Source organism: Megalobrama amblycephala, linkage group LG8 (assembly GCF_018812025.1).
Source record: "Megalobrama amblycephala isolate DHTTF-2021 linkage group LG8, ASM1881202v1, whole genome shotgun sequence".
Taxonomy (NCBI): domain Eukaryota; kingdom Metazoa; phylum Chordata; class Actinopteri; order Cypriniformes; family Xenocyprididae; genus Megalobrama; species Megalobrama amblycephala.
Genome location: NC_063051.1, coordinates 19,244,720 through 19,270,105, shown reverse-complemented (window position 1 = coordinate 19,270,105; position 25,386 = coordinate 19,244,720). Strand labels below are relative to the sequence as shown.

Sequence of the window (25,386 nt, the reverse complement as noted above, 5' to 3'; positions counted from 1 at the left end):
TAATTATGGCTCAAAATAGGCAGTTAAAAAAATTAATAAAAAAAAATCTATGGGGTATTTTGAGCTGAAACTTCACAGACACGTTCAGGGGACACCTTAGACTTACATTACGTCTTGTTAAAACTGGTTCTAGGGCACTTTTAAAGTGGGAACTGCTTCATCTTTCAGTAATAGCCTTTGTGCAAATCCAGCATTAAACTCGTGTAGATTCTGGAAGCTGTCTTCAGCGCTGCATCCAGTGTAGAAAATATCACAGATTATAATGGGTTCTATTATCTTTTGACGTGTCGCTTGCGCCCGGTGTACACAACTCTTCCGCTTTCATTATGCTGCGCCACATGGCCTCGCCCACTTTGTTGCGTGTTCCCGGGGGTGGTGTTTTGCAGGGTTTATGATGTCACCAACCCGGGAAGAAGCTTGTTGGAGTCCAAACCGGTTGTTTTTTGTAGGCATTAAACTGCCATAACTTTAAAAGACAATATCTCTGTTTGCATTGAACTTTCAGCGCTGTAACTTTGCAGATACTGTTTATGCTCAAACAGCAACATATTACACTAACTAAAGTTAAAAAAGTGAAATCGCACTGAACCACCCCTTTAAGAATAAAATTACATTTACTAACCTTTTTTAAGTAGTTTTTTTTCTGAAATGCTATTTTTTTTTTCTGTGTTAGAAATAAGAAGAAAATTTTAGCAGCATAAAGCGCTTTTACTCAAATACAGAAGACAGAAGGTCAGGAAGACAGAAAAGGACTGAAGTTTTCAATTATTTATTTTTATTCATGTCTCTTATGGATGAAATGTTTTAGTTTTTTATCAGTAATAATCCTGCATAGGTTTATTGTTTAGTTTTTGTATTTCTGCACTGACAGCTGCTGTCTTTATTGCACTCAGGAGTGATGTGGAAGTACAGACTCACTGCAGTTGGAGAAAAGTGCAGAGAAAAAAGTAATACAAGAAAACCTACACACTAGTACATTTAATTGAATTGTCAGTGTCTGGGAAGACCATTAGGGATTACACCTTCCTCTGTCTCTCCCTCCCATTTATATGTCTGCATAGCTTTTCCAGTAAAATAATGCATGTGAAGTCTACTTTGTGTTCTTATTTTTGCTTCTAATGGAGGTGGTAAGTGTGGCTTGTGAAGACGTTTTTCCCTGTAATTACAAAACAACAGACAGTGTGTGTGGAGGTGCACACTCTCGTAGAGGGATTTGCTCCAGGCTGTTGCTTCATCTCTTTAGGTAATGAAGAATATTTATCTTCCATCTCCTATGCAAAGTTTACTCAAGATTCGCATCAGTGAGCACAACAAATTGGCTCCGCGGTTTGAGAGCAGTTGTTAATGGCGGCGCATTATGAAACAAAGCCTGTTAATTTAACACTTAGAACCCAGCCGCACTAGATTTTCCCATCCTCTATAGTTATAGAACTAAAAAAAAACTCACTTGTTTCAATAGGGGCATCCATTCCGTGATGGAATTCTGAAGGAATGTGTGGTGTTCCGGACAGCCAGCAAAATGACAATGGATGCGGTGGGCATGGGAAAAAGTTAAACAATGGGACTTTTGTTTAAACTGCACTGTCCTATAATGAAGACACATGCGGATCAAAAGAGCTTACGCTGATTCGGCTCTAACCACACCGGCTCAATAGTCCTAGTTAACATTGATGCAAAACTACATAAATAATTGCTATATTTTGGAATTTACATGTAACTTATCATTTCAAACAATGTTATGTAAACAGTTGGCTTTCTCCAGGTATTATCGACCTCCTCTGCACAAAACAAAACAAAACACATTAGCAATGTTTTGATTGTGCCAAAAAGTCACAGTGCTTATTTTTTTTCAGGGAATTAACCTAAGAAAGGCTTACTTATAGATGTATCTGCGAGTTAAGCTTAGATAGGAAAAACATCTACAAACATCTAAAAAATTACACACAGTGCCTTTGACATCAGTCATTTGCTTCAAATGCTTTTGGAGAACTGATAATTTAAAATGCATACTTGTAATCAAGCACAAAACTGGCTTTTCCCTCTCAGGACATCATACATTGTAAAAAAAAAAAAATTTACGGTAAAAAAAAAAACGGCAGCTGTGGTTGCCAGAAGTTTACCGTAAAAAATACGGTAGCAACGTTTTAGGTTTAACGGGACAGCTGTCTGTTTTACAGTTCAAAACTGTATAATTTAAAGGTTTATATTGTAATAATTACGGTTCATAACTGTTTATTTTGCACACTGTAAAAAAAATTCTGTTAAATTTATGGTAAAAACTGTATTTCATTAACTGATATAATGTTAATTTATCAACCTATTGAAGTACCAATGTCAGTTTTGTACTTTTGTAATACACTGACAACCACCAAACACAGTGGTGATGAGAGTCACATGATGAATCAAAGTTCATCACAAGCAGCTTTTCCACATGCTGAGAAGGACAATACTAATCACCAATCACACTAAACACCATCATGGTAACACACATGAAATTTTGAAAATGCAATAAACATTAATTTAACAACATTAGATGTAACATAAAACCCTAATGAACATAACTGATTAGAAAAAACTAAGAAAAACTAAGAAACAGTTATTTCAATGAAAATGCATCAAATGTGAAGTGTCACGAAGGGAATTGTGGGAAAGTCATTTTACGGTTTTTCATTGTAAATTATACAATGACTTGTTATTTTTTATTTCCAGGAACTGTAAATTTAATGGTATTTTACTGTAAAATTACATTAAATGTACCGTTAGACCTATTACAGTTATTCACCGTACAGTGGTGCTCAGAATTATTGGCACCCTTGGTAAATATGATCAAAGATGGCTGTAAAAATAAATCTGCATTGTTTATCCTTTTGATCTTTAATTCATAAACTTAGCAAAAATCTAACCTTTCATTGAAGAAAAAGAATTGAAAGTGGGGGGAAAGTCACATTATGAAATAAATGTTTATATCCAAAACACATTGGTCACAATTATTGGCACCCTTTTATTCAATAGTTTTTACAACCTCCTTTTGCCAAGAAAACAGTTCTGATTCGTCTTCTATAATGCCTGATGAGTTTGGAGAACACCTTACAAGAGATCAGAGACCATTCCTTCATGCAGAATCTCTCCAGAACCTTCAGATTCCCAGCTCCATGTTGGTGCGTCTTCTCTTCAGTTCACTTCACTCATTTTCTTTAGGGTTCAGGTCAGGGAACTGGGAAGACCATGGCAGAAGCTTCATTTTGTGCTCAGTGACATTCATCATTGTCCTGATGGAAGATCCAGCCATAGCTCATTATAAGATTTCTAGCAGAAGATAGATTTTTTTATCTGTTGATATTTGGTAGAATCCATGATACCATATATCTGAACAAGATGTCCAGGACTTCCAGCAGAAAAATAGGCCCACAACATTAAAGATCCAGCAGTATATTTAACCGTGGGCATGGGGTACTTTTTATCCATGTGTGCACCAAACCCATCTGGTGAGTTTGCTGCCAAAAAGCTCTTTTTTTTTTTTAGTTTCATCTGATCATAGAAGCCAGTCCCGTTTGAAGTTCCACTCATGTCTGACAACTTAATATACTGGAGATTGTTTCTGGATGAGAGCAGAGGATTTTTCTTGAAAACCTCCTGAACAACTTGTGGGGATGTAGGTGCTGTTTGATATTTTTTTTTATCACTTTCTGAGACTCAAGACTCAACTAATCTCTGCAATTCTCCAACTGTGATCCTTGGAGAGTCTTTGGCCACTCAAACTCTCCTCCTCAGTGTGCATTAAGACGATTTAGACACATGACCTCTTTCAGGCAGATTTGTAACATCTTTAGTTGATTGGAAATTCTTAATTATTGCCCTGATAGTGGAAAAGGGGATTTTCAATGCTTTAGCTATTTTCTTACAGCTACATTCTATATTGTGAAGCTCAGCAATCTTTTGCTGCACATCATAACTATATTCTTTGGTTTTACTCATTGTGATGAATGGTTACGGGAATTTGGCCTTTGTGTTTCCTCATGTTTATTCTCCTGTGGAACAGGAAGTCATGGCTGGACAGTTTCATGTTCATGATCACCCTGGTGTGCTAAAAAAATTTAAATATGACTGGGAATATACTTCAGAGATATTTTACTCATAAAAAATTCTAGGGGTGCCAATAATTATGGCCAACATGTTTTGGAGAAAAACATTTATTTCATAATGTGATTTTCCCCCCACTTTCAATTCTTTTCCTTCAATGAAAGGTTAGATTTTTACTCATTTTATGAATTAAAGATCAAAAGGATAAACAATGCAGATTTATTTTTACAGTCATCTTTGATCATATTTACCAAGGGTGCCAATAATTCTGAGCACCACTGTATATAGTACGGAAACTTTCTGTAAACCAATTAACTGTTTTTCACCGTAGCATTTTTACAGTCTTTTACTGTTAAAATCACGGTCATTTTTTACTGTGTAATTTAATTGTAAAAGGCAGCATAATTTAATTGGATAAATCAGTAATCATCTACTTTTTTTATATTTTGCTATAATACCACATTATTTTAGATTTTAAATGTATTTATGTGTACAATCAGGCTTTTTAACACTCAAAAAAATGATATGTTGGATTTACTTATTTTTTTTATGTCAACAGGTTCCACGTAACTTGGTTATGTTGCATTTAATTAACATTATTTATTTCAGTTAACTTAAATTTATTACATACGGTTAACTCAATGCCATTTAGTTGAATCAGGTTAACATTCTTAATTTTGTCCAAAACCATTAAGTTTAATTATCCTCAAACAGAAATTAAAACAAGTAATCCAGTTTTACTGATTAGTTTATTTAGTAAATTTTCACAACTTTTACAAAATCTTTACTCTATAAAGACACTTATTGTTAGGTGTTAGCCAAAGGATGGTGTTATTCATCTATGGCATGCCCAAATAGCTGTTTTTATTATTAAAACAAATTCAATTGTTATATAGCAGGTCTTCAACCCAAGCACATGTCCTACACTTCACCACAATGGTAACCCCAAAACTATTAACATAACAGAAACTTTTAAATACCAACATAATAGAACAGTAAACATTCAAAATGTCTCTCCATTTTCTCATGTTGCTAAAAAACTGCTTAAAATAACACTTTTTTTTTTTCACATTTACTCCCAGATCAACCCATTTGCAAAGCATGATGGGAAGTGAAAATCCTGTTTGATTGAGTCCTGGTTGAGTTTACTTGATTGAAACATGTTATTGTAATATGAAAACATGAATTTAAGTCAAAAAGTAATCGTTTCAAGTCACTTTAACATGAAGCAATTAAATTTGAAACAGAAACCTAATACAATGGTGTTGAATCAAAATAAGTTGTTTAAATAAAGTGAACAGCATCAAAAATACTTTGCATAGCAAGAGGTGGCATGATGTGGATAGTTCTTGAAATTTAAGTTCTGAAGAAAGTGTTTGTTATAAGCTGTTTTTTTTTTTAAATTATTATTTATTTATTTTTTTTTTACTGTTTTACAGTTGCAATCCTATCTGTGTTGAGGTCCTCAGATCTCACCTATTAACTGTCAGTTGACACTTTTCTTTCGGACTAATGCAGTTGAAATGTCTGTAGAGTGCTTTCAAGCTGCCTCAGTGACCACGCCGTTGGCAGTCTTCTTTGATAAAAGTCTGCCTCTGCGTTCATTTTTATCCTCATTCAGCCTCATAATATATAAGGGCTCACGTACAGCCCTGCAGATTTTGCCCAATTATTTTTGATAGGCCATCAATGTTCTGGCCTTTCATGGGCTACTTCACTAGGTGTGATCTAGAGGGGCGCATATAGGCCCTTTTGTGAAGCTTTTTTTTGTGTGTGTGTATGTGCCATGTGTCCTAGTATATGTCAAGGTGTCTAATCAAGTGATTAGACCCTTTTGCTTTTTGTTGTAGCATTGCCTTTGTGTTCATTTACAAGGTGAAGCTAGTCACGACTGATATGAGGTCATAGAAAGAGGTAATTTATGGAGGTTCTCAGCTGCTCAGACAATGGCGGAGAAGCTTAATAGCACATATTATATTATACAGAACAACAGCTTGATCCTGTATTAAGATTTCTGCTAGTTTGAAGCTAGCCTAATGCTCACCCTGCAAGCTTCTTACAAGAACCAATGGGTGACTACAACATTATACTCCTTTGAACAGTTGCTCTTCACTTCAGAATATTTTTTTTTTTTTTTTTTTTACTTTGTCAGTCCTGGATGTAGTAACATATTTAAAATACAATGCCTCCCACAGATCACATACAGATCCTTCAAATATGGACGTTTATGCAGACAATAGCATAAAACCGCTCAGCCATCAGTTCAGCATCTCAGGATTCTTCTCATGCCTGTGACAGCACTTTACTGATCTCTCTCAACAGTGGCTTATCACACAGAGAGACAGCACAGATAACAGCTGAATTCAAGTCCCAAAGGGAGGAGAAGTACACCATTAGAAGCCCACATGCTGTCATTTCACGCCTCAATTCTTGTTATGTTCGCTGTTGTTTGCTGTGCCCAGTTTCTAAATGACTGATTTACAGCCCTGAAATTAATTGCCGTGTGAGTGTTTGCATTCGCTCCCAACGGACAGTTCATCAGCATGTACAGTGACAAATCATAGGCGTTAAAAACTGCTGCTATCTGACACGCGTGATCTATGAGGGAAACACACCGGAAATGGCTGCCCACTCTTTTGGCTCATGTCTTGTTGTAGTTGTCCTTCGAGAATCACAAATTGGGAGATGAGCATTGTGTTTTGCCCAGCTGACACTGGAATATATAATCGTGGTTAAGAATTTGGGTGAATCTCACAAAAACATGTTAAAGAATGCTTAAAAAATGAAACCTTTTAACAACGATTTAGGCCTATTTTATATTATTTTAATGACAATTAAGTGCCTTTAATTAAGTCACCTCAAATTATTATTATCATTATTATTTTTTCCCATTCTTCAGCTTGCAGTCATGATTTTTTATTTGTTTTTAAGTCAGTATAAAGGCAGTATGACAAATACTACTGTGATGTAGAAATACTTCACAATTTAAAATGTGTATTTTTGGCATTAGTGTTGAGAAGGAGTTGTTTTTGTGTTTTATTTAAACTAAAAGGATTTCTGTTTTCTGTAGTGGTGTTTTTGAGGTGAAATTATGACTTGATCTTCACAGGTTTCATAAGATTTAGACCCCTTTATTTAAGCGATGCATGTATTTAGGTGACAGATGTACGTGATTCAAACAGCATGAGCACTCTATCAGAACAATCACCCAGCATGCATCTCAATCTCACAGATGAGGAAGATCGAGAGAGGGGGCCGCAAATGGATCCAATAGTGGCGTGGGGGTCTCGTTGTCCACTTGAAGCTTTAGAGGGGCTTTTTACGGGAGCGTGTGGGAGTTACTGCTCGGCCCGACAACCACTTCAGCCAGATGACTGATGCTGGGAAAGCAGAAGGAGATCATCATTAATTGATGCAGTGGCAAATGTAGGCGGCTTTGGAGAAGGAGCACACACACTCTTACACTCAAACATGAACACACAAGAGGACAAAGGCCAAAGTCGTGGCTGCTGAAGAGCAGAACACATTTGAATATTGAGGCTGGGTAATGCTAGCATTTAACCGTTCCATTATCGGAGATCTTTGCTGCCTGGTTGGAAATGAAAATAGCGCTGTCATTTACTTCATGCTTCTGTATTTTGACTTATATGCAAGGGTTTTTCAGATCTTTTTTGGATGTTGTGTATGTGTGAGGAGATTTTATTTAGGACACCCCATGATAATGGTGGCGAATTTTTCAACATAGGCTCATTGAAAGAATGTGCCTCTACCTACATTCTTGCAAAACTCCAAAAATGGACATAAAATTCACTGCAGTTTTCAGCTAAAATGAACACTAGAGGCAGTTAAACAACAAGTTTTGTTCCTTAAATTCCTAAATTATGATTAAGGGGCAGATTATCAATTAATTTGGAATTTCCAACTTTGATACAATACCTTAAAAAAATATCGATATTCGATACCATTGGGAAAACTGCTATATATACTGCCATACAGATCATTTGTTATTATCTCATAATTTTTTTAAATAATTTGGGTTATTTTGTTGTAATAGCTTACACACATGGAGGCTTTATTTCAATCATTGAACTACATTTACAAAAAAAGAGACAAGTAAACAGTAATAAAATAAGAACAAATAAACAAATTGCAAATAATAGCACAAATTAATACAAAAGAATAAAGAGACAAATGAAATAAACATGGCTTTTATTTTTTTCAGGTGGGTCTAATAGTAGTATTTAGGTAAGAAATACTACAGAAATTAAAGTAATCAAATTTAAAATAACACTGGATAGTTTTCATTGTAAAAATTAAATACAGATTAATGCTTACAATTAAAGTTTACAAATGTTATTCAGTCAAGAGCGGCAAGTGATTTTCTCTGTCTTTTGTTCTTTGATTAACATGTTTATTAGGCTGCTGTCACTTTAAGATCCACTTGTGCATGGATCCAATATACTGTTGCGTAACATGCATTTTTTCATCAACAACCCCCTGTCCTGAGTACTGGACTAAGGGATTTAAGAATACAAATCTATGCAAGCAAAAGCTGATTGTGATGGAATTGAAAAAAAATCTAGGATGAACAAGTAATCCAGCGAAACTTCTGTTTAATATTACCAAAATCTGTGTATTCCATACATTAACAGCATGCATCAGGTGCTGATCACTGGTTCTACACAGTCATTGCACGTTTTAAATGAACTTATTCAGAGAGAATTTTGGCCCGCTGTTGCATCTGCAATGGCCTAAGAACCATTAACAGGACCAAATGTTATGAACTATTTGGTCCTTCTATTGTTTTAAAAAGAAACAGATTAATTTCCAAAGCTTGTTTTTACACAATAGATAATTTGTTCTTTTGTATCTTCATCAGAATACTCCAGATCTACAGTATGGCAGCTGTCAGCTTTGTTGGGTGTTTTCATTGGTAATTGACATGCTGAGATATAGCAGGTGGACGCCAAAATCTTTGTGTGTGTGTGTGTTGTACCGTTAAATATAATGTAAGGTCATGTGACCTTAGAATTGATATAGTTGCATTCGGGAACTACAGGTATGCACATGTGTTTGTGTAGCTCTGACCTGCCAGTTGACATGCCATAAAGCAGTAGTTGGATCACGGAGCGTCTGTCTGCGTGTTTGTGATAGTGTGCATGTGCGTCTGCCTGACTGCTTGATAATTGACATCCTGTAAAGCAGCAGGGGAAGGCTTGTTTGCGCTCTGCCGCTGAAGGCAGCTAGTGGGGGGAGGACACTCTGTCAATGCACAGCCTGAAGGACCCAAACTTGGCCTGGCTCTGATGGCCTTGGTCTGCTAAGATATTGCAGCCATCTGGTAACGACACCCAGTCTGAACGGAGCCTAACAAGCCATAACGAGCACAATACCAGGGCTGAGCTGCGTCGTCTGCTCTTTGCCACAGACCTAGTTGTCGAGAACCACAGTGATTGTTTCTGTGTCACAGTGGATGAATCCTCATTCACATTGCTACAGTGTTTAGTAGGCAGATTAGGGATAGTGCACGTCAAAGGCGTTTCTGGGATTTCACTCATATTTTGTGATTTGTAGAATGAAGATTTGAATATACAGCATTTTTGGACGAGAAATGTACCAAACTTTAACTTTTTTATGACTGGTAAGAGTTTTTGGTCTGAAATATCATGATTTGTTCTTATATTTTAGCTTTGGTGGCTTAATGTAAAGAATATTCCACAATACCATTCAAACATTTGGAGTATATAATATTTTTTTAATATTTTTTCTTATGCTCACCAAGACTGCGTTTGTTTATTTAAAACTACAGTAATATTAGGAAATATTTTTACAATTTAAAATAACTGTTTTCTACTTTAATATATTTTAAAATGTAATTTAATCCTCTGAATAAAGCTGCATTTTCAGCATCTTTACTCCAGTCTTCAGTGTCACATGATCCTTCATAAATTATTTTAATATGCTGGTTTCTTATTATTAATGTTGAAAACAGTTGTGCTGCTGAATATTTTTGTGGAAACAGTGATACATTTTTTTCCAGGATTTGTTGATGAATAGAAAATTTAAAAGAACATTTATTAATTATTAGTTTTATTTGAAATATAATTTTTTTAACAAGGTTTGTTAAAAAAATAAGTAATAGGTCTTCCTTGTTGAATTATAGAAGTATTTCTTTCAAAAAAAAAAAAAACACAAAAAAAATTCATACTGAACCTACTTTTGAATTTTGGTCATATAAGAGCATCAGATAAACTTTACAAGTTTTTTGGTGATAAACTATCCCCTGACGTACAATGGTCGGGCAGTTTGTATGTTTTTGATTTGAATCATGCATGTTACTTAAGGCAGCGATGGTCAGTTTATCAATCTTGCGCTTGTTCTGATTTATTTTTACTTGGCAGAGCCTATTTGTACTAATTTTTGCACTCTGTGAGTGCAAAATCAATTTCCAAAATCAACAAAATGTAGTCAAATAATAATCATGTAGTATACCTCTCTCTCTCTATTTTAGCATGTGTGCCAATGTTTACCCTTCCACCTGCTAAAAGTGGCACACATGCCTAAGGTGTTGGCTAGATGCTTACACTTTACACCATGTATGCAGTAAAGCACTCTGTGGTATGAAGATGTAATTTTATGACAGTAGGTCCATTTTCACATTGCTAAAGAAGTGCATTTAGTGCATGTAGAGATTTGAGATTTGCCAGTTAGTTGGAATGATGCTTTGTGAGGGTCATTAGCCTGGACAGAAGGAACTTCTTCAATCATCTAAACCCGTGTTCTAACAAATACAAGCCCGTACTTGTTTTAAATGCTGTGATCTTTCACACCCTGGCTTAATGAATCTCAATGAGCTCTCACAGTGTGAGTAGAGCTCATGTCATACACTACAGTAGCTGAGTGAGTGTTACTCCTCCCCAGCATATTATCATCTCAGAGCTAACGAAAAGTCTAATGAGTGTAATAAGAACGGGGAAACAGAGCACAGACAATGCTCATGGGATGAGGAGGCTCAACGCTGTGATTTTAACTTTATAATTGCTGTAATTGTTGCGCCTTTGTCTCGTGATGTTTGCAGAAATCAATGATAAACGCTTCGATCTGGACTCATACTGACCACAACGGACGTAAAGAAGTCACAAAAGATCTGCAATAGACAGTAATGTCATCTTCTGTTGACACATCATGCTAGTCATTTTCATGTCGGTCCCTATCTAGCGCTTACTAATGACTGCACTGTACATTAATGAGTAATTTTAGATGTCTCATGGCAGAAGAATTATAGGCTTTGTGCTGCTACAATAAAGCCCCCAGCACGCAAACCCCCTAACTCGACTTAGCCAAGAAAAAAAAAAAAAAACTAATAACTGTCACCGATTGAGACAAAAGCTATAATCAGGTTCCTGTGTTTTAAAAAATGGCCGTCTCAGCGCTGTCACCAGTAAAGTGGCTGTGATTTCTAAGATTATTGTGTTAGCTGTTCTTTGTTCACGTTGTATCTTTGTCGGATAAGAAAATGCTCAGCTATGCTTCATTTACTCTAGTTAAAAGGAAGGGAGGAATAAGGGGGGTGGAGAAGGACAAAAAATGAAGTATAAATGAGATTAACTTCAATGGATCAAGGGCTTGTGTGACACTTTTTACTGTAGTTATTTACTATTTATAATAAAAGATTACTGTAGTTTTAAAGGATTGTGGCTGTATATTATAAAGGGCACTATAAGTTTAGCAGCAGTTAAAAGGCTGATTAATTCCTGAGGGGGTGGAAAGCATTCAATTAGTTCTTGCTAAACAGTTTACTGGAAAATAATGGCATATATGTCATAAACTGGGTTTTGTGCTCAAAGACAGAATTCACATATGTAATGTAGATTTTATGCAGAACATGTTTTGCTCAAAAAAAAAAAAATCCTGTGCAAGAGTGACAGTTTTTAACAATTTGTCCTGTTATTAAAAATGTAGAATCCTTTTATGTTTGATAATTAAATTAACAGACTTTTTGTGAAGTTAATTACATGATTTAATTGAATTTAATGGTAATTAAAGAATTATTTTATGACAGGCTCACCGTACTGGCACGTTTTCAGAAATTAATCAGGTTCATAAACTGAGAGCCATCTGCCAAGTGCCAACCATATAGAAAATTTGTAAAATTGAAGTTTTAGCTTTCACATGTTCTTATATGTCTTATTGAAATATAAGGCTTTCATATTCATACAAATTCAGGATGAAACGTAAGTAGCAGTAGATCTTTTATTCCAGATTGTGACATACATCCAAGTGTAATGGATTATCAGAAAATATAGGATCAAATGTAGGATTGGGACTTGGTTCTGGCATGGCGCTCAAAAATGGAGGCAGATGAAATTGAGTTTACAGGGGTGGGGGTTTAGGTTTAAGTCCTGTATACGTCATAAAATTTATGAGATGAAAAATAAATATATAAAAGAAACATGCACAGATGAATCATTCACAAAAAGATCAATAACATGAATTTAGAAAATACATTTGGTGAATTTTCATTTCATGCCAACTTAAAGTGTCATAGAAGGAACATGGTATATATCCATGCATTGTGAATTACATGTATTACTTGTCCATTAAAATTGTGATTATAATAAATGTGACAATGTCTGCTCTGAAATTTCACTTTTTTAAGGTTGTGCTGTGTGTGCGCTCTCATTCACAGTCTGAAAAAAAAGAAAGAAATTCATCTACTAACATAAAGCTGCAAATTTATTTTGTTTATGATGTTATATTATGATGTCTTTCTCTGGCCTGTATGTTAATTTTTAAGTTTGATGAGTTTTTCCATTTGTGTTTGTTAGACTCAGCGTGATCCACAATTTTTCGTTTTTTTTTTTTTCTAGTGTCACACATAGGGTGTGATACTCTTGTACTCTTGTTGTTTTTTTACACTCAATATTCATTTGATTGCTCTTTGAGTGTTTCATTAATGTTTTTTTGTGTCTGTGTGTGTATGTGTGTGTGTCTCACTAGCCTTCGTAACCCTTCTAAATGGTGACCAGGCACAGGATGCCATCCGAACTCTGCACCAGACATCAGTCCGAGGCCGTGACATCACCGTCCAGCTTCAGCCCACGGACTCTCTCCTGTGTGTCACCAACCTGCCCTACACAGTCACTGCCGGCCAGTTTCAGGAGCTGGTGCGTTCCTATGGCAACATTGAGCGCTGTTTCCTGGTGTACAGCGACCTTACTGGCCACTCCAAAGGCTACGGCTTTGTGGAGTACATGAAGAAGGACTCGGCCTCCAGGGCACGGTCAGAACTCTTGGGCAAACCGCTGGGTGACCGTGCACTCATGGTGCAGTGGGCTGACGTCAATCAGCTGACCTCTGCTGACCACCTCCACTCCAAGTGCCTATGCGTGGATCGCCTGCCGCTAGACTTTGAAGACTCGGAGGAGCTAGCTCACATTTTTTCAGAGAGCTACAAACCCGTCTTCTGCCAGGTGAGATGTGGAAAAAAGTAGTAGAGGGCATTTATATTCAGGCATTTCACCTCCACCGACATGACTGGAAAAGAATTAGTTTATAGAACAAATGATTTTGCCTTTGGAGAAGTGATATATTTTTTTAATCATACAGGTAAATGATTTCTTTAGGGCTACTGTAGTCTAGTGGAATGCGTTTGTTTTTGCCATTTACATTCTTTTAAAGGGATAGTTCAGCCTAAAAATTGAGCATTTTGTCATCATTTAGGCCTATTTATCTCTAGGACTTTCTTTTCTGCTAAACACAAAAGGAGAAGTTTGGTATATTGTCTCTGGTGCTCATTTTAATATGATGAAAACTGAGGAGGATGTGAACTGTCAGTCTCCAGAAAATAGAAGAAAACAGCCATAAAAGTTTGTGAGTCAGATTAAAAATTCAGCTTTTTCAATGAATCATAATAGTTGAAGCTCATAAGTGTAATTAGTTCTAGAATCTGGCTACATTGATTGTGCTGTAATTTTTTGATTCACTTAAAGGTGCCCTCGAATGAAAAATTGAATTTATCTTGGCATAGTTAAATAACAAGAGTTCAGTACATGGAAATGACATACAGTGAGTCTCAAACTCCATAGTTTCCTCCTTCTTATATAAATCTCATTTGTTTAAAAGACCTCCGAAGAACAGGCGAATCTCAACATAACACCGACTGTTACGTAACAGTCGGGGTGTACGCCCCCAATATTTGCATATGCCAGCCCACGTTTCCAACATTATAAAAGGCATTAGACAAGGGCAGCCAGTATTAACGTCTGGATGTGCACAACCAAATCATCAGACTAGGTAAGCAAGCAAGAACAATAGCTAAAAATGGCAGATGGAGCAATAATAACTGACATGATCCATGATAACATGATATTTTTAGTGATATTTGTAAACTGTCTTTCTAAATGTTTCGTTAGCATGTTGCTAATGTACTGTTAAATGTGGTTAAAGTTACCCTCGGTTATTACTGTATTCACGGAGACAAGAGAGCTGTTGCTATTTTCATTTTTAAACACTTGCAGTCTGTATAATGCATAAACACAACTTCATTCTTTATAAATCTCTCCAACAGTGTAGCATTAGCCGTTAGCCACGGAGCGCTATCAAACTCATTCAAAATCAGAAGTAAACAATATAACAGTATACAATACTCACATAATCCAATTTAAAAAAGTGAGTACATCATAATAATTTGTTTGAGAATGAGACTACACTGATTGTGTTGTAACATTTTGATTCACTAAAAAGAACCATAAAAATCATTTGTTTAGTAATCGGATTACACTGATTGTGTTTTATGTTTTTGATTGACTTAAAAAAAAAAGGACTCATAAGAGTCATTTGTTCGGCGATCTGACTACACAGTTTTTCTGTTTCACATAAAGAAATAGGTAATAAGAGTAATATTTATTTTCGGTAATCAGACTAGACTGATTGCGCTGTTCATTAAAAATAACTGGCTGAAAAAAGTCATTTGTTCAGGATTCAGCAATCAGACAACACCGATTGCTCTGTAAGTTCTTGATTCACTAAAAATAATGACTCATAAGAGTCATTTGTTTAGAAATCCAACTACACTGCGCAGGGCTTTTACTTTTAACCACAAATGCTCATCTTGCACTAGCTCAAATAATCATAATTACTTTGGAAAGGTCACGCTTGATGTAGGCATAAGTATCGACCCAGTGTTTACAAGTGTGGAGGAGGACTGTTCAACACTTGTTGTATGTTGAATAACAAATTTTTATATGTCTTTGTGTTAGTTTATTGTTTAAAATGGTACTTTTGTGTGTGTATCCTGGATGTTTAAATATTTTGAAACACTGGGTCGGTACTTCTGCCTACGTCATGCGTGACCTTTCCAAAGTGATTACGTAATGTGTGGCGCATCGCAGAGCTAGTGCAAGACGAGCATTTATATATGAAGTCCATTATATATTTATAAATTTTTAGGCTGAACTAGCATTTATATATGAAGTCCATTATATGGAGAAAAATCTTGGAATGTTCTCCTCAAAAACCTTAACTTCTTTTGACTGAAGAAAGAAAGACATTAACATCTTGGATGACATGGGGGTGGGTAAATTATCAGGAAATTTTAATTCTGAAGAACTAATCCTTTAAAGAAATGGCTCATAAGAGTCTTTTGTTTGGCAATCAGACTACACTGACTGCGCTGGATCTTTTTGATTCTCTAAAGAACCAGCGGTAACAGTTTATTTTGATGGTCTCCATTAGACATTCTAATGGCAGTAAATAACTTTGCAAGTACATGTCAACTTATTCTACTAACCCTACCATTTTGTTCAGGAATCCAGCTACACTGATTACACTAGGTTTTTCTGATTCACTTAAAGAAATGGCTCATAAGAGTCATTTGTTTGGTAATTAGACTGAACCGATTGCACTGCATGTTTTTGATTAGCTAAAAAAGAACCAGTGCATAAGAGTAATTTGTTCAAAATTAGGACATCAGCTTGATGGTACTGTATGCTTTTGATTTGCTAAAAAGACCCAACTGATAAGAGTAATTCATTTGGGAATCCAACTACACTGTGCTGGGTTTTTGGCTCATAAGAGTCATTTGTTTGGTAATCCGACTAAACTGATTGCACTTTGTTTTTAATCACTAAAAACAACCAACTCATAATAATTCACCAAAAAAGGCTCATAAGAGTCTGTAGTTCATAAATCAGACGACACTGGCCACGCTATTTTCATTCTGTTGAAGATGCACGTTTATGACAAGCGGGGCGGGGTGAGAGCCGTGAGAGAACGGCGCAAGGCCGGTGGCGTGATTGATGAAGAGCATCACCTGCGCACTGCACCGATCTCGTATTTATGTTAACATAACATAAATCCAGGCGGCCTGGTCCTCTCTCGCTGTCGTTGCTCCTCCTTTTATGCTTCCGGAGCTCCTCCGTGAGAGATACGAGACCGGTGCAGTGCGCAGGTGATGCTCTTTAGCAATCACGCCACCAGCCTTGCGCCGTTCTCTCGTTTTTTTAAAATGGACCCTGGTTTTCTGTTCCCAACCTAGTCATTAGAGAAGTACTAATGTTCTGGCTTTAGAGGTTGAGTTCTGTTGCCAGACTTGGTGACGAGGACTTGTGTGGAAACCCTGTCTGGCTTTCGCTTCTTTCAGCACTGTGTTAATAAGAGAGAACTTTTCACCATGCAAACCTTCTCCAGAAATCAATACCTCCCAGGAAAACTGCCTTTAAGTGCTGATGCAGGATATGATTTCCTCAGCCTCCATCCTAATCAAAACCATTAAAGCTAAAGGGCAACACTGACTTTAGATCTGCAGTTAGGGTGAACACCAGCCAACACAGAAATCAATATGCTGCACCCTCTCAATCCCATGAAGCTTTGCAGCAGTATTAAACCCACACCATCTGCTGGAGTGTTGGAGATGCATCAAGCTCTCAGGACTTTGACCTCAAATTGCATCACAGTGCTCTCAGGCCTCTTTAATACTCAAGCTTTGCTTCCAGAATCAATAATGGAGTTCTCTGAATATTGCCACCCCCACTACTGTACAGAAATGAGATAACTTGATGAACTGCTGAAGTGATTCAGCTCATCTGTGTGCAGGAGATGCCGGAAAACAAGATGCAAAATGTGCCTTACGTTAACAGAAAATGTCTCATCAATATTTAGGAGGTTTTTAATGATCTAAAAGCTTCTTTCATAACTGGATAATGATGTTAATGACTCTAGTAATGTTCTCCTAATTGAGGTTCTTCAACACAGCTGTTTCAATATATGGAATTATTTTAGGGTTTATTCAGTAATTCTGTCGTAATAGTGCAGTGGTTACCAAACCTTTTCAGGCGGTGAATCACCTCAAAAGTAAAACAAAAAATGCAGACCACCTAACACTCCAAACTCTACATATCAAATATGTAGTGTATACTTAGCCTTAGTTTATAGCTCATATGCTGACAGATACTTACGTTTACAAACCCATAATCCATAGACAGAACCGTAGATCACTGACAAGCTACGCAATATCGCATTCATTATCGCAGATGAATCGCCTTCGATAATGAACGTGATATTGCGTAGCTTATCAGTGAACTACGGCTCTGTCTATTAAATGCCGCTCCATTTGAAAGCAGGTGATGGCGATTTAGCGGTAATCAGGGAACCGGCTTTACTGACGAAATGCGAGTGACAATCGCATGAGATATATCGCCCAGCCCTAATATCGCCCTAGTAGACTATATCGAAAGTGAGGATCGCATACAATCTATGGTGAGGAAGCTGCTGGTAGTGGATCATTTTATAGTCTTTTCTCACAACAGCTGGAATAATTAAACTTATTATTTTGATGTTGGATTGTAATCCAGAAAGGTCCAAATGATTAGAGATTAGACTGCACAGAAATTGAAATCTACAGGTAATGCTAATGCACATTAAATGCACATAGTCACACAATGCTGATGTTGTTGACTTTAACAATTTGAGAACAAAGTATAACAATAATAATAATTTGCACAGTTTGATGTGATATGAGCTAAGCGAAGATTTATTGACCATGGGTAGCACGATTTATTGTAATGTTTTTTTGTTTTGTTTTTCTATAATGTTACTTACTTGACATTTTCCAGTGAAAATTCTTATTTTGGTCATACTTCCAAGATGTAGAATCTGTGATTCGGATGTACAGTGAATATTCACACCGTTGCGGTGACTGCGATTCATCCACACTGAGGAGCCGTGCCGATGCACAACCCATGTAAGGATGATAATTCCACAAATTACTGCAAGTGCAGGTTTCAAACAGAGATGGCGACAAAGAGACAAAACTTACGGACTGCAGCTTTAACTAGATAAAGCTAAAGCTGACCACTACTTATGAAGTTTAAGGAACATGAAGTTTAACTTGCATCCACTAACGCATAGTAGTATCTCCTTTGTCATACTGACATGAGGTTGAGTAAATGATGACTTCTACTTGCTTAAAGTCAGAATAGCTTGATCATGGTTCACATCTCATTTGAAGTGATGACCAGGTCATATTTGACAGTCCGCAGTGGATGCAGAATTGTATTTCTCAAAACCATTATCATGTCGATATGAAATGACAACACTCTTGAGTTTAGTTGGCAGGAAATGTCAGCTCTATTATATGTGTTTGAAAATGCATCTTTTTTCTTTCTGGCATCTCACCTCCCACTTTGTCACTCATTCATCTCGCAGCCTTCCTCCCTTCTGTCAACTCTTTTCCTTTTGCCTTTCTTTTTGAGAAAGACAGCAGTTATGTTATTAGATGACTCAACGCATTCATGACGGGCATATTCTGACCCTGGCACATATGAGGGACTTACTTCCATACAAATACTGACAGCTGGACGCACACATACACAGTACGTCCAGATATATTTAGGTGGATGGAATTCGCTCAGTGGTTTTAGAAAAGATTTTGTTATTCCCTCTTTTGGTTTTTCTTAATCCATTTGTCCCTCTCTTTTTGTCTGTTCTCTGTCTCCGTGTTTTTCTTTGGACTGATATGAAGGTCAACTCATCTACTGACCCGTGACCTGACACCCTCGGTAGATTTTGAAGGCTGTCATAACACAAACACAAACAAACATGTCACTTTTTAAGACAACCTCCTACTTGAAAATGGTATATGAAGACACAGAGTAATATGCTTTTAAAATAAGTAACCATGAATGTTTTATGTCTAAAAATGTTAATATTGATCCCATACAGATTAAGTGATCTGATTTTTAATGCTGCTGCAATATTAATGACCACATGTAGGACATTTAAAATATTTATACATCCATTTGGGTGTTTGGATGCATTTAAATACACCCCTCATTGTTTTGCTGACCATCCTTTCTTTTTTTTTTTATGTACAGTATTTGTGCCTGAATGTTGAGCGTATGTGCCAGTTTCCATGTTTGTGCACTTATTCTCAGGTTGTGATGATGTTCCTCTTATGTATTTAAAGGTCTAGTGTTTAGTATGAATGTTCAGTTCAGCACCAGAAAATATATTATTTATAATATTAAAAATATTATTTATAGTATTATAATGTTTATTAATATGTTGAATTAGCTTTTATTTTTATATTTTCAGTTTTCATTTTAGTTTGTTTTAGTAATATTGTAATATATTTTATATATTTAGTAATATTGTTATTTGAAATATTTCTGTTTAGCTTTTATTTATTTTTATTTCAGTTATTGTTTTAGTAATTTTAGTACTTCAACTTAAAGGCAACATCACTAATTTTTGTTTAATTTTTCATCTGATATTTATATTTTATATTATTTCAGCTTTATTTCAATTGTTGATTTTTTTGTGTTCGCTATGTTGTTTATCTATGGCCACGTACACACTGCATCTAAATTCGGTTGTCAATTAGCCTTTTACTCAAATTAACTCCTGAAAAATGCAGGTAGTGACAATCGCATTTACAAAAATGTTATGCAGTGTGTATGGAACTGAAGCAAACAACTACTTGTCATTGACGTATTTTACCATGCATCAGAGATGTGTCTCTCTTCTGTGCGGTGCAAGAAAATCACATGGATTGTTATTGGGGTGGACTCTTTGACTTGGGGCAGTTTAAGGAGGTCACTGGGGGCCCCAGAGATATCCATGAGATTTGTATGGGCTAGAGACATTCAAATGTTCTTCCAAAAAAAAAAAAAAAAAACATCTTGATATTTTTGCAAAAGATCTTATGCTATGTTACATAAGGCTGAATTTTTTTTGTGCTTTGCCGGTGCCTTGACATTATTCTTTCATTCACACTGCCCAGCGCTCCCACTTTTCCCGAATCCCACTGGGGTCTCTGTTTCGCTCTCAAAGGTCAACCATTTATAACAGGAAATAGACCATGTCCGAGCCAGAGGGAACACGCCATGCAAACATCCAGGCACAATATTTGCTTTTGATGGAGTGTTTTATGGTTTGGTATACTCTTTGTGTGTTTAAATGGAGGTGGTTGCTGTATTGATTTCTCTGGCCTGAGGTCAGTAATGGCTGGCGGTGAGTGTGATTGCACCTGTACGTACAGACGGCCTGACCACTATCTTCTTCCTGTCTAGGAATGTGTTTGTTCATACAAGGCCTAACAGAGAAAACTCGTGGATCATTATTGCAGTAGATTTGTTTCAAGTGCCCTGCAGGATGCAGATTTGCAACAGAATCAGTTTGGGCAAAGAGAGAGTTTTATTTTCTCCCGGTTTCACAGACAAGGCTTAAGCTAGTCCTGGACTAAAATGTATGTTTGAGTTGTTTTTAAATGAAAGCAACTTGCACTGACATACCTTAAAATATGGCAGTGCCATTGTTTTGTCTCAATGCACACCAGTAATGTTTTTTTCCTCCTAAGGAATGTCTAATTTATCTAAGGCCTACTCCTGTCCTGGCTTAATCTAAACCCTGTCTGTGAAACCAGGCCTTTATTCTCAAATTTGTCACAAAGAAGCTTGTCATTATATACAAACACACACGTCTACTTCCTGTTTGATTTTGCTAGTCTTTGTGTGGTGTCTTTGGCTGAGATAAGAGCCCTGGATGGTGACAGTTTCCTTCTTGTTTTGTTTTTCATTCTATGCCTCTAAATATCTGTTTTTCATATTCCATATCTCTTTTCACTGGGTTTTTTGAAACAAGATATGTAACAAGCTCATCTGAGGCTGTTTTTGTGTGTGTATTTAAGCAGGAACATGAAACAGAGTAAGCCTGTGAAAAAGAAAATTACAAATGAGATGTTTTAATATGAGATTTTTCCAGAACCGGTTCTCCTAGGCAGAAACGCGATTAAATGGAGAGCAAATGGAGTCTAATGTTTCCTGCTTCTCAGATTTTTCAAAATTTCACATGTACACTACCTTTCAAATTTTAATTAAAAAAAATATATATTACTTTTATTCAGCAAAGTACAGAAGAGGATTAGGGCCAAGCAATAAGAAAAAAAATATAACCATCTCGAGATTAAAGTTGTTAAATTTCGAGAAAAATGTCGAAATAAAATGTTGAGAATAAACTCGTTAATTTACGAGAAAAAACTCGTTAAATTTCAAGAAAAATGTCGAAATAAAATGTTGAGAATAAACTCATTAAATTACGAGAAAAAAGTCAAGATAAAATGCTGAGAATAAAGTCATTAAATTACAAGAAAAAAGTTGTTAGATTATGAGAACAAATTCGTTAAATTATGAGAAAAAAAGTCGTTACATTTTGAGAAAAAAAGTCTAGATAAAATGTTGAATAAAGTCATTTCGTAATTCGTAATTTAACGAATTTGTTCTCGTAATTTAACGCCTTTTTTCTCGTAATTTACTTTATTCTCAACATTTTATCTCGACTTTTTTATAGAAATTTAACGACTTTTTTCTCATAATTTAATGAGTTTATTCTCAACATTTTATCTCGAATTTTTTTCTCGAAATTTAACGACATTTTTCTCATAATTTAACGAATTTGTTCTCGTAATTTAACGCCTTTTTTCTCGTAATTTACTTTATTCTCAACATTTTATCTCGACTTTTTTATAGAAATTTAACGACTTTTTTCTCATAATTTAATGAGTTTATTCTCAACATTTTATCTCGAATTTTTTTCTCGAAATTTAACGACATTTTTCTCATAATTTAACGAATTTGTTCTCGTAATTTAACGACTTTTTTCTCGTAATTTAATGACTTTATTCTCAACATTTTATCTCAACTTTTTTCTTGAAATTTAACAACTTTAATCTTGAGATGGTTTTATTTTTTTTATTATTGCTTGGCCCTAATCCTCTTCCGTAGCAAAGATATATTAAATTAAACAAAAAATTTTTTAATTAATTTAAAAGAGGCAGAAAAGAGATTTATAATGTTACAAAAGCTTTCTGTTTCAAATAAATGCTGTTCTTTTTAACTTAAAAGTTATTTATTTCTTTATCTGCTATTATCCATTACTTATCTAAATTATCCATTCATCAAACAAAAACAAAATTAGCGGCGTAACTGTTTTCAAAATTGATAATTAATTGAAATTAGCGTATTAGAATGATTTCTGAAGGATCATGTGACACTAAAAACTGGAGTAATGACTGCAGAAAATTCAGCTTTACCAACTCAAAAATGTATCTGAAGTTCTCTGTCACAAACTAATCGCAGATTTTACAAGATACCAATGTCTGCAATGAAAAACCAAAGATTTCAGTATGAACTACTAGGGTTGTGTCAGTTATTGGTTGATATTAGGGATTTTTTTTATAATGTATCACATTAGTCAGTAATACTTAATCATGAGCTTAAAGGATTAGTTCACTTTATCAGAGATATATTAATAAATATGGATGGATGGATGTGGATGGAAGCACTTTCTTCAGCTCATACTCGTTGGTATCGCTCACTGCCATTATAAAGCTCAGATGCATCAGGATATTTATTAATATAACTCTGATTGTATTTATCAGAAAGAAGAAAGTCATATACACCTAGGATGGCTTGAGGGCGAGTAAAGCTTGGGGTAATTTTCATTTGAACGTGAACTAATCTTTTAATACTTTATAGTACTATTTATTGAAGCATATTGTAAAGAGTGTTTCCTATAGTAGAAGAAATCAGCCATAACATGAAAATAATTATCTGTTATTGGTTTCTCATCAAATTTTTCCAAGAGCAATTTATCTGCATCAGTGCACATTAATTTTAAAGCTCTGTTTTTACTGTATGGCAACAGTTGTCTCATATGCTTCCTTTATTGTATTCTTATTTGGGTATCAAAATCCACATAACTGAATTTGGTAGGATGAAGCCACCCGCTACTCAGGCAATTACACACTCCTTCAACTCTAGGTGCCACTTTAATAAGCTAATTTGCATTTTAACGAATATCTCTGGAAGTTTGGTATCAAAAAGCATCCACAGGATTTATTCTTTTGACTATTTAAATTATATTCACACATGGACTTCAACCTTAATGTTTTCTGCTCTCGGATATATCATTTTTTATATATTTTGGATCTTGGATGTAATATCTATTGATATTCAAATGGAACAGAACTGCTGCCAATTAAATTGCTGAGCTATAGAAGAGCAGTAAAATGTTCCTCTGGGAAGAGATGCTGGGAATGGTGTGCATTCAGCGTAGTGTTCAAACGGACACACACACACACAAACGTTTGACACTCTTCCAAATGACGAATGCTTTTCCTTCTCTATATTTAGACTTTTATATACACTGTCCTGACTGCATTATAACTGGCACAGATAAGCCCGGGTTCCTCCGAGACATACCGCACCACTTATTACTGCCAAGGACGTATGCTGTGTGTGTGTGACAGTGTGAAAGAAATATCCAGGCCACACTAGTACGCATTACAAATTCATGGTTACCTACATTCTCACCATCATGTCCTATGCATGTATATATATGTGTGTGCGTTACTGTGCACATGTACATGTGTAAGTTCCCACATAGAATCTGACTGTGTTTCCCTTTTTGCTTTTTCATCCTTTAAGCCACTCCTTTCTGTCTTTCCTTTAATCATCCTATCTTCATCGCACATTCTCTGAACATCCTGTCGTTTCTTCTGCACTCTATATTTTCCATCTTCTTCTCTTTCGCTGGCACGTTATCCCTTCATTCATTCACTCACCCTCCAGAGCTCCCTTTCTTCTCTCTCCCTCATTCTCTATTTCTTCCATCTATGTTCCCTCAGGGGTCTCATTTCCATCTGAGTAACTGCCAATAGCTGATCAGTTTCTTCCACCCCCTCGATCCAACCTTCATCCTTTCTTTCCACATCCTTCTATCTCTGTTTATCTCTCTCTCTTTCTGTAGGAAGCCTGTTCGTCAGTGTTTACGGCACCGCTATACAGGAGTTGTGAACTTGTGAATTGTTTGAGATGAGAAAGAGATAGGTGGCACAAAATATATAATATATTGACAATAAAATAGTTAAAAACAGTGTTCTGTTGGTTTGTCTTTGTTAACTGCACAGATAAAGGAAATAAAACGTGAACAAATCACTTGACTAGTGAGATTCTTTGTAATGAATCAGTCAAAGTTGGTGAATCAGTCTGAATAAAGCACAGGAGTTATTGTTTTGAATTTTGACCTGAATTGACTGAGAAAGAGACTGAGCGGCACAAATATATAATATCATGAACATGGAGTATTTGAAAGCCATGGAAGGCACTTAGCTTTAAGATGAATGTGATAAAGGAGAGGTAGAGGAGGCAGTTCTTTCCCCTGATCAGTCCCTGGCAGTTGGTGGAGATGTTTTGATGAGGTGCTGCTGTACTCCCTTGAGGCCAATTCAACGAAATGACGCACATAGATGAAAGACAACACCTCACAACACATCTGGAGTGTGTTTGTTTGTGTGTGTTTACTCAAGCTCACCTTGTGAATGTTCTTGATTCCCTGTGTGGTTCCTCATAAGGTTTGTGAGATTCAAAATCACTGCCTGGAAATTGTCCTGGGAATGTACATGTGCAGGGTTTCATGGTGAATCACTTTATCGTTAAATATGTTTGTTTGCAGTTTGATTTGATGTGCGTCTACAGTAAGTGGTCCCCAATATTTTGTTACCTAATGTGATGGCTTTCATGCATCATGCAGTGACCATGTACTTTTTGGGGGCTTTGCATGTTAGAGGTGTTGTATATTAAGCGTTAAAGGGTTAGCTCACCCAAAAATGAAATTCCCATCATTAATTACTCACCCTGATATTGTTCCACACCCGTAAGACCTTTGTTCATCTTCAGAACACAAATTAAGATATTTTTGATGAAATCCGAGAGTTTTTTTTTATCTCCCATAGAAAGCAATGTAATT

At 35.9% G+C, this 25,386-nt stretch overlaps 1 protein-coding gene across 2 annotated transcripts in view; it reads left to right on the top strand.

The window, feature by feature from the left end:
* The window catches only part of raver2 (ribonucleoprotein, PTB-binding 2), an 88,062-nt gene that overhangs the window by 28,063 nt on the left and 34,613 nt on the right, over window positions 1-25,386 (top strand). For both annotated transcript variants that reach the window (XM_048199909.1, XM_048199907.1), the window contains exon 4: window positions 13,081-13,553. In XM_048199909.1, coding sequence (XP_048055866.1) covers window positions 13,081-13,553 — 473 coding nt within the window. The remainder of the gene's footprint in view (window positions 1-13,080; window positions 13,554-25,386) is intronic.